Source organism: Solanum verrucosum, unplaced genomic scaffold (assembly GCF_900185275.1).
Source record: "Solanum verrucosum unplaced genomic scaffold, falcon-dt-bn FXZP01000261.1, whole genome shotgun sequence".
NCBI lineage: Eukaryota > Viridiplantae > Streptophyta > Magnoliopsida > Solanales > Solanaceae > Solanum > Solanum verrucosum.
In genome coordinates, this window is record NW_026019969.1 from 16,198,243 (window position 1) to 16,213,826 (window position 15,584).

A 15,584-nucleotide genomic window follows, 5' to 3' on the forward strand; every position below is an offset into this window, starting at 1 on the left:
TGAATGAGGTAGGTGTAATATTGAATTTCAATTTTCAGCCATTCCAGAGAACATTATTAAGAGTGACCTTTTAGCTGTAAAACGTGTTTCACAACGTTATTGAGACTGACCTTTTAGCTGTAAAACATGCTTCACAGTAACGAATTATAGAACTTTACTGACAGTAACGTTTTATGTCTATTTACTCCGTCAAATTTTTGTCTTTTTTCCATTAAATTTTTTGAATAAAATATAACCTAAAACATTACTAAGAAATACGTTTATACTAATTTTGTAAAATTTCAAAAAAAAAAGTATTATTTTGGTGAATTGATTTTAATAATGACTTATTTTAGTCAAAAATTCGTTAAAAAATAATTCTAAAGCCAAAGTTATTTGTAATTATAGAAAAGTAATACCTTTTTTTTTAAGAAAAAAAAACATATTATCACATAGATTAAGACAATGGGAGTATAAATTTGATAAGGTACTGCGAAATAAAGTGAATACACTTCTTATAATAAAAAGTTGTGTGAGTTCTCTGTTAATTTATTTCAGGGAAAATAAAGTTGATTGAGCCCAGTCTCATCTCTTTTGAGTCCAGTCCACAAATAATTTGTTCTTACTGTCACGCCTGCTATAAAACACGATTATCTATATTGAATCATTTCGAGCATGTTTCACCCACTCTTCAATCATAATGTAGAAAGGGTGCCTCGGACATATATAAATCACGTTTGAGTACTTATAATGTGATTTTAAGGTTAAATCTCAAAACTAAAACGTCAGTGCTCACATTTCTTCAAAGTTGCTCATAATCGTAACGTTCCTTCTTAGAAACAAAAAACATTGTGTTTATAGGGCTACATTTCCTCTTTATGTTTGTAAAACTTGAATAATAGGCTGTGGTGATTGATTCATCCATTCCAACAGTAGGCAGTGAGTTCCTTCCATTAATTAACATTAAAATGTTGCATGTAGCTACTGGTAGTCATGCTTTTCGTGTCAGCTCTTTCAAATGTATCCTACCAAATAAGTCTAAAGTGTTGCTCAGGCTCCTGTTGAATTGAGTAGAAAGAAAAATACACATCAGTGAGTGACAGACTTAATCACTATTTTCACAATAATATATCATCCATTTATGTGACTTATTATTTTACAACAAGAGCTACTATGCCCTATTCCAACCAGGTGTGCCTCAAAACATTTGAGGCTATTTGTTACATAAGTGGTTTTTACTAAGGTTTGCAAATACATTCTTACATTATTCTCATTTGAGGGAATTTGAAAGTTCCAGAGCAGAGCTTTTCTGATATCCAAAATATTGAGTTCAAAAAATCCACCAAGACATGTATGCTTTAATCCACAAAAAGAAGTTTGGTTAAACAAAATGGGAGTTAAGGAGATACCAGGAACTTGAATCCATTTAATTTTATCAAATAGATGTTTTCAAAATGATGTTAATATTTTCTTTTGCAGTAGCTAACTATAAACTCAAATGGACTGGAGGGAGTAAAGCGGAACCCTGTTGTAGCCTACTATGCCTTAACTCAGCATATGAAAAGGTGAGATATCTGCTAAGGTGCCTTCAAGTTATGATACATACAACTCATGTAAAGTGATGCATGTTGCTTATATGCTAAACTGTTCCTATACTCCACCTTACAGTGGACGAAACATCTGTTCACTCTAAGGTGGAGCCTATGTAGAGAGGGTCAGACACACAAGTACAGACATGGAAAAGGATTGTGCGGGTCATGAGAGCAAAGAAAAAAAGAAGAAAAGAATGCATGTGTTTACCTTGTAAACGGAACTGGTCATAGGAAGTGAATGCATTAGGTCATCGGTTTGTTTACATAACAGTTATGCAAGTCTGTTTTTCTCTTTTTTATTTTCATGAGCCTTCTAAAATGAGTATTTTCCTTAATGATGTTGAATAAAAAAAATTCTATGCAAAAACTACTAAAGTGGTGCATATACAATACTCAATAGTTTTGCTTATTAAGGCATAAACTTACCAATCATATCTTCGCTAAGTATCTTCAACTCCAAGTTGTCGAAGAGAATCAGGGGCAACAAGGAACACACGTCTAGATGTTTGAAACCGGAAAACTACTATCCCTTTATATGCTGCCCGTGGTACACCATCCTGATGAAATGAACAGTTAATGCAAGTTTTACAGAAAGCATAAGAGCCATGAGTCCATGACAGAGGACAAATCCATCACAGGCTCACAGCTAGAGTGAGTAGATCTGTCCATGGTCCGGGGTAAGAACCGACATGGGGCCAGTCAATAATCCATATTAAATACAGATTACCCTAACCCGTGTTTCACTTGCATGTTGCATCCCATCATGGCCTAATTTCAATTCCATGAGCACCCTTTCCCCAGAGTAGGACTGACCACCACCAACAACAACAACATACCTAGGGGTCTGGGGAGGGTAGAGTGTACACAAACCTTACCACTACCACTCCGAGGTAGAGAGGCTGTTTTCAAAAGACCTTCAGCTCATGCAAATCAAAGCAGTAACAAAACGGAAAAAAATGGTTGGGGAGAGAAACATGACAACTAATAGCAGAGTAGGACTGACCATGAGCAACAACTGGGCCTTACAAGAATTGATCTTTAAAATTTATAAACATAACATTAAATATAATCTAACTTTATTTATCAAAAAGCAAGTTAGTTTGCATTTCTTTAAGAATTAAGTAATCAAATTGACCAAGTAACCAAAGCCACAAATAAAACAAGTAAATGGCTATAAATTCATCTACTTTTTTGATAAATCACCTCCTATTTCATTTCTGCTAATTCTATACATGTAGGTATTTATTCCAGTACAAATATATTACAATATAATTTCAATATAAAAAAATATGAATATTAATAATAAATATATGAGGCCAGAACGGCCAGTCCACAGGCAATTAATACTATTCAAGTCTTGCCCATTGGCAAGCTCAGTTTTTGTTCAAGCCCAGACGCACAAAGTTGACTGGGCCCCAAGCCCATAGATGCCTACAAGTGAAAGGGGAGAAGGAAAGCATGCATTTCAATTTCACCTCCCTTTGCACCTCAATCCTAGAAGGGGATGAGTTGTGGAATTGGATTCTGATTGCTCACTCTAACCCTAAGGCACCTGCCTTTTTCTTTTGTGTTGCAAAACTATACCAGCAAACAGCAACTGTTCACATTCATGCTATATCCAAATAAATTATTAAAAAATCATGACAGTGAAAGAGTAAATCTCCAAGAGCTAAAAGTATAAAATCAGGCATGAATTTTGCACTCCTCAACAGTCTATTTCAAAGTTAAGTAAAATAGATGCCCAATATGCAATGCACAGTCAATAGTCATACCCAACATATGCAATAACTGCATCAAAAGAACCCACTCAAACAAATATGATCAAATCTCAGGTCATAATCAATTTTATATGAAATAGAAAGGGTCATATATGCATTACCTTCCATTCTTCAAAAATGCCAAACTGCCGAGCGATATCTTCAAAGTCTAGTTGGTCTCTGTACTGAATACGCACATCACCATCTATGTTAAATGCTTTCAAAACAGCATCAGCTCCGTGGATGGGCTTAGCCTTTTTAACCAAGTCGCCAAAGTGTTTCACATAGTTGTCCTGAGAACATGAAACTACAAGTTACATACGTTCCTAAGTTCTTTAATCTTCAGCACATAATAATCCTCAAGTCATTACCTCCAAAAGGTAACTTAGGTCCATTGACTTCCAATCAACCTTCAAACAAAATTCCAGGTAGAATACATGTCGTACAAATGGAAAGAATTGAGTAGACAAGAAAAAATGGGTGATGGCAACAAATACACAAGGGAGTTAGTAACATGCCTGGACATCATTTAGTTTAATTGGCTCAAGATACTGCTTAAAAAACTGCCCCAAACTAGAACCCTGTAAATAATAAAAGATTGTTGACAAAGTTCAAGGAAAAGTTTTTTCGATGAAGTAAGGATTAAAATTAAAAGCATCAAAAAGATGCACAAAAGCACTGTACAGGTGCAATTACAAGAGTAGATTACAAAAGTCCTATGCTATAGACAGATAACAAAATCCAACAAAGACTCAAAAGAGCTAATAGGGGAAAAAAATGCTCCAACTACTTAAAGATATTAAACATTTAGGTTTCAGTAGAGCTGTCAATATAGGCTGGCTCACCCCATCCGGGCTAAGCCTGTAAAATTTGACAGGTCAGGCCGGGCTAGCCCATTTTTTGTGTGGGTCAGAAAATGGTTGGCCCAGCCCACAAGTATGTGGGCTACGAGCTTTGACAGGTCAGCCCTCTTTTCTTAAAAGTATATTTTTTTTTTATAATTTCTTAAATTAAATTATAATTTAAAAATATTATCATAAATATCGACAAGACAATATTACATGGTGTTAGTGTTACTAGTTGTTAATCAAGTACACAAATAAATTTATCTTTATAATATTTATTAAGTTTGATTCAAGTAAAAGCATAAATAGCTAAATAAAATAGTAACCTAATTGTTTTCCAATGATCATAATAAAACACAAAAACTATGACAATATTCCATAGGCTATGACCTATTTAGTGATTCCCTAGAAATTTTAGGGAATTTAATGTAGTACATATTTTATAAACATAATTTGTATTTAAATTGTAATATTTCAAACTTTAAACAGATTTTGAGTTTTAGACTCTTGTTATTTTTAATAATCTATTTTATTTTTATTTTTTAATTAATTTTTATTTGGCCCACGGGCCGGCCCTATCCATATTTCCCAAGCCCCACAAATTGGCAGGCTTATTCAGGCTGGGCTAAAAAGCCCTTTTCTTAAACGGGCTCCAAAAATCGTAGCCCAGCCCTATCAAATCACAGGTTAAGCCAGGCCCGCCCAACAGGCCTAGCCCATATTGACGGCTCTACCTTTCAGGGAGTAGTTTGGAGTTGCTAAACCATCAAAACACCTTCTGTTCCTCTGTCCTAAATGTCCAAAAAAATGCACCCAGTAATCAGTCTCCTGATTTTCCTGATACCAATTTTTCATTAACTCCAGCTGCTGCAGGCATCTTTGATGATTTCTGGTAACACCCAGCTGAGTCCAAAAATAGAAAAGAAAAAAAACATCCTCCAGATGCCTGAAGCAACTGCACAATGGAGGAAAAGGTGTTTATTTGTTTCAATGTGCTGATGGCACAAATAGCATTTGTGAACTATGTCAAAGGACCTTCTGCACAAGTTATCTTGAGTGAGGCAGGCTTCATTTAGAGTAGTCCAACTGTTGCAGATGACTTTAGGGGGCAGTTTTGACTGATGTTGTGTAGGTCATCTGTCTTGAGTCTTGACAGTATAAACTCCCAATGGACTTGTTCCCTAGATGAACATGTCTGAAAGTTGCTCACTGACCATACAGTTTCCCAATCTGCCTAGGAAGCCAAGCATTTCACCCATTTCCCAGTCATTCACATTCCCCCTGAAGATTGGATTTCAAGAATTGGCTTTTATATTCTGAGAGACGGTGGCGTCAGGTCTTCTAACAATTTGATAAATGTTAGGGAAGTCAGATAGCAAGGTTGAAGAGCCTAACCATCTATCTTTCCACAAATTAACTTTTGCCCCATTCCTAACTTGAAATCTGTTGTTCTGGCTGAACTTGCCCCAAAGGTTGATAATGTTCTTCCAAAATCCAAGGACCTATCCTATGCGGAGCCTTGGAGACCTTTGTGCACCAGTTACTGTGTATCCCATGTTTGGCATTCACCACTCTTTTCCAGGTTAGCTGATTCTCCTCTTCATACCTCCATAGCCATTTCAAGAGTAAACACCTGTTATGAAGCGTAAGGTTCCTGATGCCCAAGCCTCCCACTGATTTAGGTAGAGTTACTTTCTCCCATTTTACCAGATGAAACTTATGAGCAGTGATGTTACCTTCCCACAGGAAGCTCCTTCTAATTCTGTCCAGCTTCCTTTGAATCCTTGAGGGGATAGGGAATAGTGACATTTATGTCTATAGGAATCAATCAAGGGTGTTATTGATGAGAGTGAGCCTACCACCCGACCCTTCGGAGTGGCCCAGTGGTTTGGGCTTGGGACTTCCATGCTAGAGGTCTCAAGTTCAAAACCCCTTGCCAGCGAAAGTAAGGCAAACAAGTAAGGGGTTTGCCTTCTGGTCGAGCTCGTTGCACCAGGCTTGCTTAGTGCGGGTTACCTCTCCTGTGTGGTAGCTATTGCATAGGAGCAGGGTAAAACACACAAGGGTAGCGGTTGCGGGTTTCCCTTGTCATAAAAAAATATGAGAGTGAGCCTACCACCCATTGATAAATACTGCATTTGCCATGTGGCTAACTTATTTTCAAATTTCTCCACCATTCCATTCCAAATTTTGACAGATCTGTGTTTAGCAACTAAAGGTAATACGAGACGGGTAATCCTTTTCATTTTTTCGTCTTCCAATTCTATCCTCCTTTTCATATATGAAAATTTAAGAAAATATATCAAACCCAGTTAATGCACCGTCGTAATTCCCATTAAGCTTCAACTCGTGCACCTGGCTACATGAGTAAGAAGTAATATTTTTAGCTTTGTATAGGCTAGAGAATTCTCCTGGGTTTCAATTGATGTGATAAAGGGCCATCAACTTCCATTTTTCCATACTTATTAATGTATTCCAGCCAACAAATCCAGATTTTGCACTTCATTGACAAGGTAGATAATGCTCTTTAACATGTTGATGTGGAGGCCAGAAAGAGCTTCAAAAATTTGAAGTGCCAAATTCAAATGTAACACTTTTGCTCCACAGAAGATCAAAGTGCCAAATTCAAATATATCGGTTTGGATTCCTAAGGCAACTGAATAGAATTTTAGCTACGAGAGGAGTGATTTTGATGGTGTAGAATCTTAGGAGATGAAAGGTTGTCTGCTTGAGCTAGCGTTTCCGTTGTAAGGAGGTGGGCGAGGACTTGGACCATATTTTATTACATTGCAAATTAGCTACGAAGTTATGGGAGGATATCTTAGATGGTTTGGAGTTTCTTGGGTAATGCCAATATCTGTAAAGGAGTTTGATGTTCAGCTGGAAGAGTGGAGCTAGGAGAAGAATGCACAAGGCTTGGAATGTTACCCTCTTGCTTTAATGTGTGGGTCATTTGGAAAGAGAGAAATAGAAGAGCCTTTGAAGGGGTGGAGATGAGGTTTGCTCAACTGAGAAGTAGTCGCCGATCATTTATTTTCTTTTGATGCACCCATGTAGTTCCGGTTTGTATAGAGGATTGGGAGCCTTTTGGAGAAAACCATATTTTGTACGTTTCTCCTTTTTTTGGTATCGCACTTGTATATGGCCAAGTTGGCCTTGTTATTATTAATGAAAACTTTTATTGGATAAAAAAAAATCCAACTCGTCTACATATAGCAGGTCTGCAGGTGAGACTTGAGAGATAGTCAATGTATTCCCTGTAGTGGTGCCAATTTCAAAACCTTGAATCCATTGCAACTCCCTGGCTTTATCTAAATCTTGCTCAAGCCTTCCAAACAAGTTGGGGCTTGCTATAGGAATACCCACTTCTTTGTTAAGATGGTGGAAATTGATTTTCCATAGTTATCACTTATCAGTATCTGTTTCAGAAGGTAAAACAGCTCTAGAAGGAATGAGAAACATTTTTTCTCTTGAGAGGTATCTAAATGAGTAAAAACAGCAATATCACTCCATTGAGGACAAAGATTCAAGTTCAACTACATTTAATGAGCCAAAGCCATCTAGCACTGATTTAAAGGAGGATTTTTATACACATACATGCTCACCAAAATTGTATGTTCTGCAAACTTCTGGGCGAATAAATTGTCGACCTCTGTGATTTTCTTTGAGCCTTAGCCAGTCATCCCAGTAAGTAAAAGTAAGGTCAAAGAAAAATTTTGAAGGTTCCAAAGGCAGTTAATTTATGCAAGAAATAAGCACATCAATTGGAAAGGATATGCCTTTGGCCACTTTGGAGATAGTTCGGACCAAGTTGATTTTGAAAGCATCCATCCAAGACCAGGAAAAAAGTCTGAGCGGTAAAGAGCATCTGCAGTGTAAGATACAAAGCATTTCAGTGAGATTAGAAAAGTGAACCGCTGTTTACTTTGCTAAAAAACCACCTAAATAATATCAATATATTCCACAACATCGAGCAGAACAATGGGATTAACCTCCATGGACGATACACTTTTGATCAGCTCAACAATGACATGAATGGGTAAAAAGATTGTTCTTTCTTTCGTCTTTGACAGTCCAAAATATTCAATTGAAGCTAGCACTCCTAGAAAGGACTATGGAGTCACGAAAAGAGAAACATAGATTTCTCTTATGACAATCTTAGACATAATCATTTGGGGTACATCTAAAAAGGGGGAATACACAGTCAAGGAAAGGTATGATCTAATGTGTTGACAGGGGAAATTCTGGAGGATTGGCCTTGGAAGCATGATTGGAGGACCAGGCTACCACTCAAAGTTACATGTCTAGCCTGGACAGCTCTTAATAATGCTTGCTTGACATACCCTTTGGGGTGGCCCAGTGGTTTGGGCTTGGGACTTCCATGTTGGAGGTCTCAAGTTCGAAACCCCTTGCCAGCGAAAGCAAGGGGTTTGCCTTTTGGGTCGAGCTCGTCGCACCGGGCTTGCCTAGTGCGGGTTACCTCTCCTATGTGGTCTGCGAGCTATTGCATAGGAGCGAGGGTTTTACCCTGTGCGCACCCAAAGGTTAGCGGCTGCAGGTTTCCCTTGTCATCAAAAAAAAAAAAAAAAAAAATGCTTGCTTGACACTAGATAATCTTAGCAGAAAGAAAATTACTCTAGTAAATAAATGTTACTTATGCAAACAGCATCTTGAGAGTGTTAGCCATCTGTTTTTGCACTGCCCCATCACAACTGATATTTGGAACTTTTTCTTCTCTCAGTATGGCCTTTCCTGGAGTATACCCAGATTAATAAAGGAGTCCTACATCAGCTGGAGCCTGGATCTCTTGAAGAGTTGACAAAGTCATCAAGAAAAACTGGAGGATGATCCCAGCAGTCATTTTTGGTTATATGGAATGAAAGGACTCGCAGATGCTTTGATGGAATATCAACTCCTACCTACTCTCTGAAGACTAAATGATTAGTTAATTTGTTCGGTTGGAATTCTCTACCACCTGTTAACAGTGTCAACATGTTTTTGGATTTTGTTAGCTCCTTAGCTATAGCTTAGGCTGCTTGTACTAGTGCTGAAATGCTTTTTGCCCTTCTGTACTGGAGCTAACTGGTCACACCTTTTGTAATTTGGCATCTTCCTGATGCACTATCAATAATAATCTCTTTAACTTTGTCAAACACTCCAACGAACCAATATTTCAACTTTTCCCTTTTTCATTGGTACCCAGAATCCAGAACAAAAGAGAAGTTAAAATTCATTCTATTCTCACACTATCAATCTTATCCAATATCCTTAAGTGAGCGGAGAATCTTTAGACAACCACAATAAATAGGTGACAGCTTTGTAGACAAAGAAAAAGTTCGCAGCCCAGTGCTTCATACTGACACTTATATTAGCATGAGTAAAATGATTCAAGCTCAAGTTGATGATTAAAAGGATATGGGTGATCTAGGAGAAAGACGATGCCAGAGGAATTCAGGAACCAGTCACAGAAAGAGAGGCATGTGGCAGACAAATCCAGGAACCACTCATGGAAAAGGAATAAAGAAAAAACTGCAGAAATACACCAAAAATAAAGTACGCAACATCAAATCCCTGCTGCTGTTTTAGGCATTTCCAAGGAATCAGAAACAAAATGGAAGTATAACCATTCAACAGAACAGAAACAAGAAACCATCTGCTCTAAGCAGTGTGTTTATGTTTCTTGATTGAATTAACCAATAAACATTTCAAGTGAAACAGGAAAAGAGTTCAAAAGAAAACTCATAACCACCATTCCCAAAGGAGGAAGAAGGATATAACTTACAAGGATCTTGGACGAACTGCCTTTGTCCATTGTCATTCCAAGAAGAAATAGCCAGAATCGACCTGGGATGTTCACCACAAGGATGTGAAAAATGTTATACTTGGGACATTGAGAATAGGCATTTTGCAACCTGTCATCCCCATGTTTTAGGCCAAGTCCCATTTTTGTTGGTTCACTATCCCACTTAGCGTATTTGGCCACCAGTTTATGTAAGGAGAAGTTTTTAGTCCTTTTGCTAAGAATGTTATATAATCAAAATAAAAATTTATCCCCCTCGCTACCATCAGATTTTCTCCTACCACGTGCCTGGGAGAGAGAGATCATGGATGGCTGTTGAATCTGATCCAATTGTGTTGGTTCTTTAAAGAAAATGATCCAAAAGGTTGAATGGGGGGAGTTGGCCAAAAATAGATTTTCCTGATACGAGGATGAAGTGAACAATTCTTTGAAAGTAAGAATGGAAATTCTGGATCCTTGAGAATGCCTTACTTGTCTCTGTCAAGAAGAGTAGCTCCAGCCTCAAAATAGTCAAAAAAATCAGCAGCAATTTCCATATCATCTGCATGTCAGAGGCACAGATATTGTGAGAAGAAAAAAGTGCAGAGAATATGCAACATAGTGATTAAGATAGATCAGCAGTACCTTCTAGTATGATAACACGGCTAAAATTATGCTTGTGAAACAGCTGATCCAATGCCCACTTGTAATGACCTAAGGAAAGAGTGGTCCATTGGCTAATGCAAGACTAATACTAGTTGAAATAACATGACCAAAGGAAAAAGATGGAGAAAAAGCAAAAAAACATCCTTACGTGCAATCTTGTAGTATGCAACCAGTTCCCCTGGTCTTTCAGTATGCACAGGTTCAAAATCCAAGTGCTGTTGATAAAAAATCAAAAAGGTCTTTTATTAAGAACAGTCAATAAAAATCTGCCAAGAGGAGTTTGATATAAAGATCAAACAGAAGCAATTGTTGCAACTACACTTAACAATGTCAGGCCAGAACTGTTATCAGCTAATCAGCAAAAGATTAAAGATACAGACTTAAGTAACCACAGCTACCTAAAGCTAACCAATAAAATAAAGCAGCTAGATTCATCTCCCAAGCAAGGCAAAGCTTTTATCAGAACAAAATTTAGCCAATTGATATGTTATAAAACTATGAACCTTATAGAGCAGTAGATGAATTCATATACAAAACAGAAGTATGGCTACTCAAACAAAGAGAGAGAAGAAAATCTTATATATATATATATATATATATACACACACACACACATATATCTTGAAAACATAATTCAAACTACACATGCCTCTTCCACTTGTGTAGTCTTACAGGGGGGGAAAGGGCAAATTGTGTCACAAAGAATGAATGAAGTATTAAAAGAGTTAAAATGATAAGGAAAACATTTACATGTCAAATATAGATTATGTATCTTTTCCCTTTCCATTTTTACTAGATAAAAACTCCTGATGGGTAATTTTTCTACTAACTTGTTTCACCTGTACACGATCTTGTTATTGGAATGACGATGATTGAGCATTGGAACAATGAGTTCATATTCTTAAGTCTGTACTTTTTCTCCAAGTAAGGACCGGCCTGATTTAAAATTTACAGATAGATATACCCCAAAATAAATCCCATTTTCCCTTTCTCAAGTGGTAGGAAAAGTACCTGCATATATGTCAGCTGATCATAGCTCAAAGCAAGCTTTCTAACATCAGGATTTGATCCATCCTTCCAAAGGGAAGTAGAACGAAAAGTAGGTTCAGCAAGACAAAGAAGACAAGCATGCAATAGAAGGCTATGAGGGAAAATGAATGGGTACCTGGGATATGAAAAGAGGATATTTTGATGCAACAGATGTTTGGTATCTGATGACAACAATGGAAATACCGGGCTTATCAGCTGAGGCATCTAGTATGAAATAAGAAGCAGATAAAATTGTTTTGATAGAAAGCATACTTTAAGATGGATTTAATAGTCTTCTCCAGGTAGTCAGCACGATTGCAAGCCATAACAACTACAGCTGCCACTGGCATCTAGTAAATATAGTAATTAGTTGATGAACAAACATTTGACAGAATTGAGGTCCACAGATGGTGGTAGCAAATGTATGACTGAAAATGTGAGAATGTATCTAAACCTGCACATCTCCGATTAACTTTTTTATGCCCTTACCTGTAACAGATAATTAACAACATCAAATATATAAATAAGTTCAAATACTTGTAGGCATGAGTATATATTTATTTATTTATTGATAGGATAAGATTACTTGTAGGCATGACTAAACTAGAATTAGAATTTAGAGCTCACAACATTAATAACTCAACGACATGAACGACACATAGACATTAACAGATCTTTATTTATCACGTACAATGAATATAATTTTTTGCAGGCATACATTTCATATTACTGCGACTAAAAGCAGTGGCTTTTTGACAAAAAGCTGAAAGAAGAAAGAGGAGTTTATCAACTTACTTTCAAGATCCTGAACAAGAGCCCTTAATTGCCGGCACTCCTGATCCTGACGCTTCATTTGTTCTGAAAATGTAGCAAGATGAAGATAAGGAAAGTACAACTACCCGTTACCCTTCATATAAAAAAGTTAAAAAGAATTTTTTTTTTGGATAGGTACAGAACTTATTATTTGAGATCTACATTATCGCAGAAAGAACAAGGAAAAATGCATTGAAAGAGAAACATGAAGAAACTGAACAGGTATAATGCAAGCCAAGTTGCATCAAGCCCATTTTACGAGCCAAGCTTGATATCTCCAAGCATTACAAGGACTATTCATGAAGATAGATGTGCTTGAGCTTACTTTGATGTCATCCCAGGGATTTCATGTCATGAAGATAGCCTTGGAGGACAAAATAGGAGGGAACGATGACTCAACATACGGACTGTATCTCAACCATAAGTCAAGAACAGCCAGATGCGGCAGGTACAGAAGCGACATATGGGCCGCAGAATCACTTACGGCCCGTACCTTGGACTGTATATCAGAACTGGACACTGCCCAGATTCAGGCCTGACTGAGAATCAACCTACGGAGCAACATGCAGAACCGCAAGTTGCTACATATGACTGCATGTCACGATTGGCAGTGCAATTTGGCTATTTTTGCAATTTCCAAGGGATGTCACTTTAGCTGTTTTTGTAATAATTAGCCTAAACTATAAATAGCTGAGATTATCTCAATAGACTTTGATTTTGATGAATATTGGTTTTCTTCTCTTTGAGAGATTTGAGAGCTTGGTGAAGCTTTTGTTGAACCTTTGTTTGAGAGGTGAGTTGCAAGGTGAATTCAACTCCCTTCAGGTTCATCTTAAAGATTAGGTGGTTTTTTTGGATTCATCAATTGAAGGTTTTGGTTATCTTAGAACCTTAATTGTCAATTAATTCCATACTTGTGCTCTATCTATTTATCTTTTACTTTCTTGTTCTTAGGTTAGGGTTTCTTTTGGTTTCCGCATTGCATCAAGGTCCTATCCTCACTACTCATCCAGGAAGATATCTTGCAACATACAACACAAAAACAATATTTTTTTAAAAAGAAAACAGATCTACACCATTTTTTCACCACACTCGTATACAATAGGACGAGAACTTACGTAAGATTTTCAAGATAGACAATTTCCAATAGCTCCAATTGCCGAATGGAGGATTAAAAATGAAGGAAATAAATCCATTTCTAACATAGTTGGAAAGAGGACAAAAAAGAAAGAAAAGATTACACCGGAGAACACAGTGCACCTTCAAGAGCCACTACTCTTCCTTGCTGCTGGCTAATCTTGTCAATAAGCAATCTGGTCTGACTTGTACAATGATTTTCTGCTTCAATCTGTGTCATTCACATGATTTGTACACATTATTAGCAATTAAAAGTTATTTTCTTCTTTCTTTAGCTACATCATTGACGTAGGATGCAGTCGTGTGCTGCTAAGAAAATGCAAAAGAAGATTAAGTAATCCCCTGTTGAGAAGAAAAGAGAGGATTTTCGGAATGACATTTGAACTGTTGAAGGAACCTTCAAGTGGAGCATATGAAGCTTTTCGAAACGCTTGATCAAAACATGAAGCTTTTAGAAACGTTATGCTCATAATACGTGACATGAATTATAAATACATAAAAGATAGAACACAGGAAATATGTCTATGGTATTTAGATTCCATTTAGGAAGGATGACAAGATGAACCTAGATACTTACTGCAGCAGCAAGGCGGTCTACATATTCTGACTGTGTCGCGAAAAGCCGCATCTGAGAAATGTGGAAAAAACAACCACTTAAAACATACCTACTTCACCATTAAGCAAACAGTAATCCAGGAAGGTAATTTCTTCTCATAACACCTATATCAACAGAACCAAGTAACCTCATATGCCAAAGTAAAGATAAAAAAGCTAATCGTGCAAAGAAAGGATTGCTTGGGGTAGTGGACAAGTTATAGCTTTACCTAAGCAATATAAACTTTTCTCCTTATAATTGCGGTATCTAGGCTACCTTGTGTGAACTTCAACCAATCCACCGGGTACTTACTACCGCCTAGCAGCGCCAAATATCGAGTAACTCCGTCCACTAAGCTTAGGCAGATGCAAGGAATTTCTGTAATTTTTCCTCTGTTGGGATTCCAACCTTGGTTCCCAATTTCGCCACAGCTATTTCTCAGTCGCTAGGCCAGCCCCTTGTGACTAAAATTCATATGTTCCTATTTTCTTTTGTTGAAAACATCATAAAGAGATAAAAGAGATGCTAAAACCAAACCAATACAGTATGGTAACGTAAGTTATATGCATAAGTTGGCGCAGTATCGTCAGAATCTATTGGGGGGGATTTTAAATTTGATCGCCTAGAAGCTATAAGAATTTTCAATTGCATAGCTTCCAAAGATTTTTGGACATGTGAATCTCAATTCTTTGAGAAGCACTGGCTCTATCTTCGCCAAGGGGAGTTGCAAGACAAATCCTAAAAGAGAAACCAGTGGCCTAGCTGAGTTTGTTGAAGAAAGGTTCAACTGAATCTCTTTAGCGGAAATATTACATTGTACAAATAGGGTAAAAGCAGCTAGTTTTGTACATATAAATTGTTGCATCCCCTTGATGGGTAAGCTATTCACTGGTTGTGCAAGTTTGCAATTCTTTTATGCCAAACCCCTCATTAGAGGATTAATATAGTTGACCCCAAGGAGCTCGAGATTGAAAGTAATAGTCATTGGTGAAATTGTTCTATAGCTTCATATGAGATTCTACTTGAACTGAAAATTAGTTGCACTAAAATACCAAATTGTGTTAAATTACAGAAAAAATTGCTGAGATGAAATGAAATGAATAATAGTTATATTCGTATAGATCTGAGAGGAAGCCAGAAGATAACCTGTATGTAGATGAAGGCGAGAGCAGCCACGACGAGAAGGTACCGTAAATCAAAGCAAAACTTGTTCCCTCTCATCTCTGCCAAATGCGAAATTGAATTCAAGGGTTTCTCAGTTCCGAGTGTTGCCTCTCATAGGATCAAGTCAATAATGGTCTCTTCCAATTTCATCACAGACTCTAATTTGTTTATAACACACTCCACTTGGGAAAAATTTTATTACAGTAATGTACCAAAAAAAAACGGGTA

At 37.1% G+C, this 15,584-nt stretch overlaps 1 protein-coding gene across 2 annotated transcripts; it reads right to left on the reverse strand.

The window, feature by feature from the left end:
• Positions 1-682: 682 nt before the first annotated feature.
• Positions 683-15,528, reverse strand: LOC125815150 (alpha-1,3-mannosyl-glycoprotein 2-beta-N-acetylglucosaminyltransferase). Of its 2 annotated transcripts, none has more exons than XM_049494559.1 (19): positions 15,339-15,528; positions 14,175-14,225; positions 13,702-13,808; positions 12,443-12,505; positions 12,102-12,136; positions 11,921-11,997; positions 11,784-11,829; positions 11,630-11,692; positions 10,767-10,833; positions 10,598-10,666; positions 10,445-10,514; positions 9,956-10,017; positions 7,951-8,041; positions 7,771-7,864; positions 3,847-3,909; positions 3,700-3,738; positions 3,451-3,621; positions 1,998-2,128; positions 683-1,037 (listed from the first exon to the last, which is right to left on the reverse strand). In XM_049494559.1, exons 4-18 carry the CDS (start codon positions 12,498-12,500, stop codon positions 2,012-2,014), a joined length of 1,122 nt encoding a protein of 373 aa, XP_049350516.1. In that variant the 5' UTR covers positions 12,501-12,505; positions 13,702-13,808; positions 14,175-14,225; positions 15,339-15,528; the 3' UTR covers positions 683-1,037; positions 1,998-2,011. The 2 variants fall into 2 exon arrangements, with proteins under 2 accessions (XP_049350516.1, XP_049350515.1); XM_049494558.1 differs by having other exon boundaries at positions 13,721-13,808; positions 15,339-15,522.
• Positions 15,529-15,584: the final 56 nt, after the last annotated feature.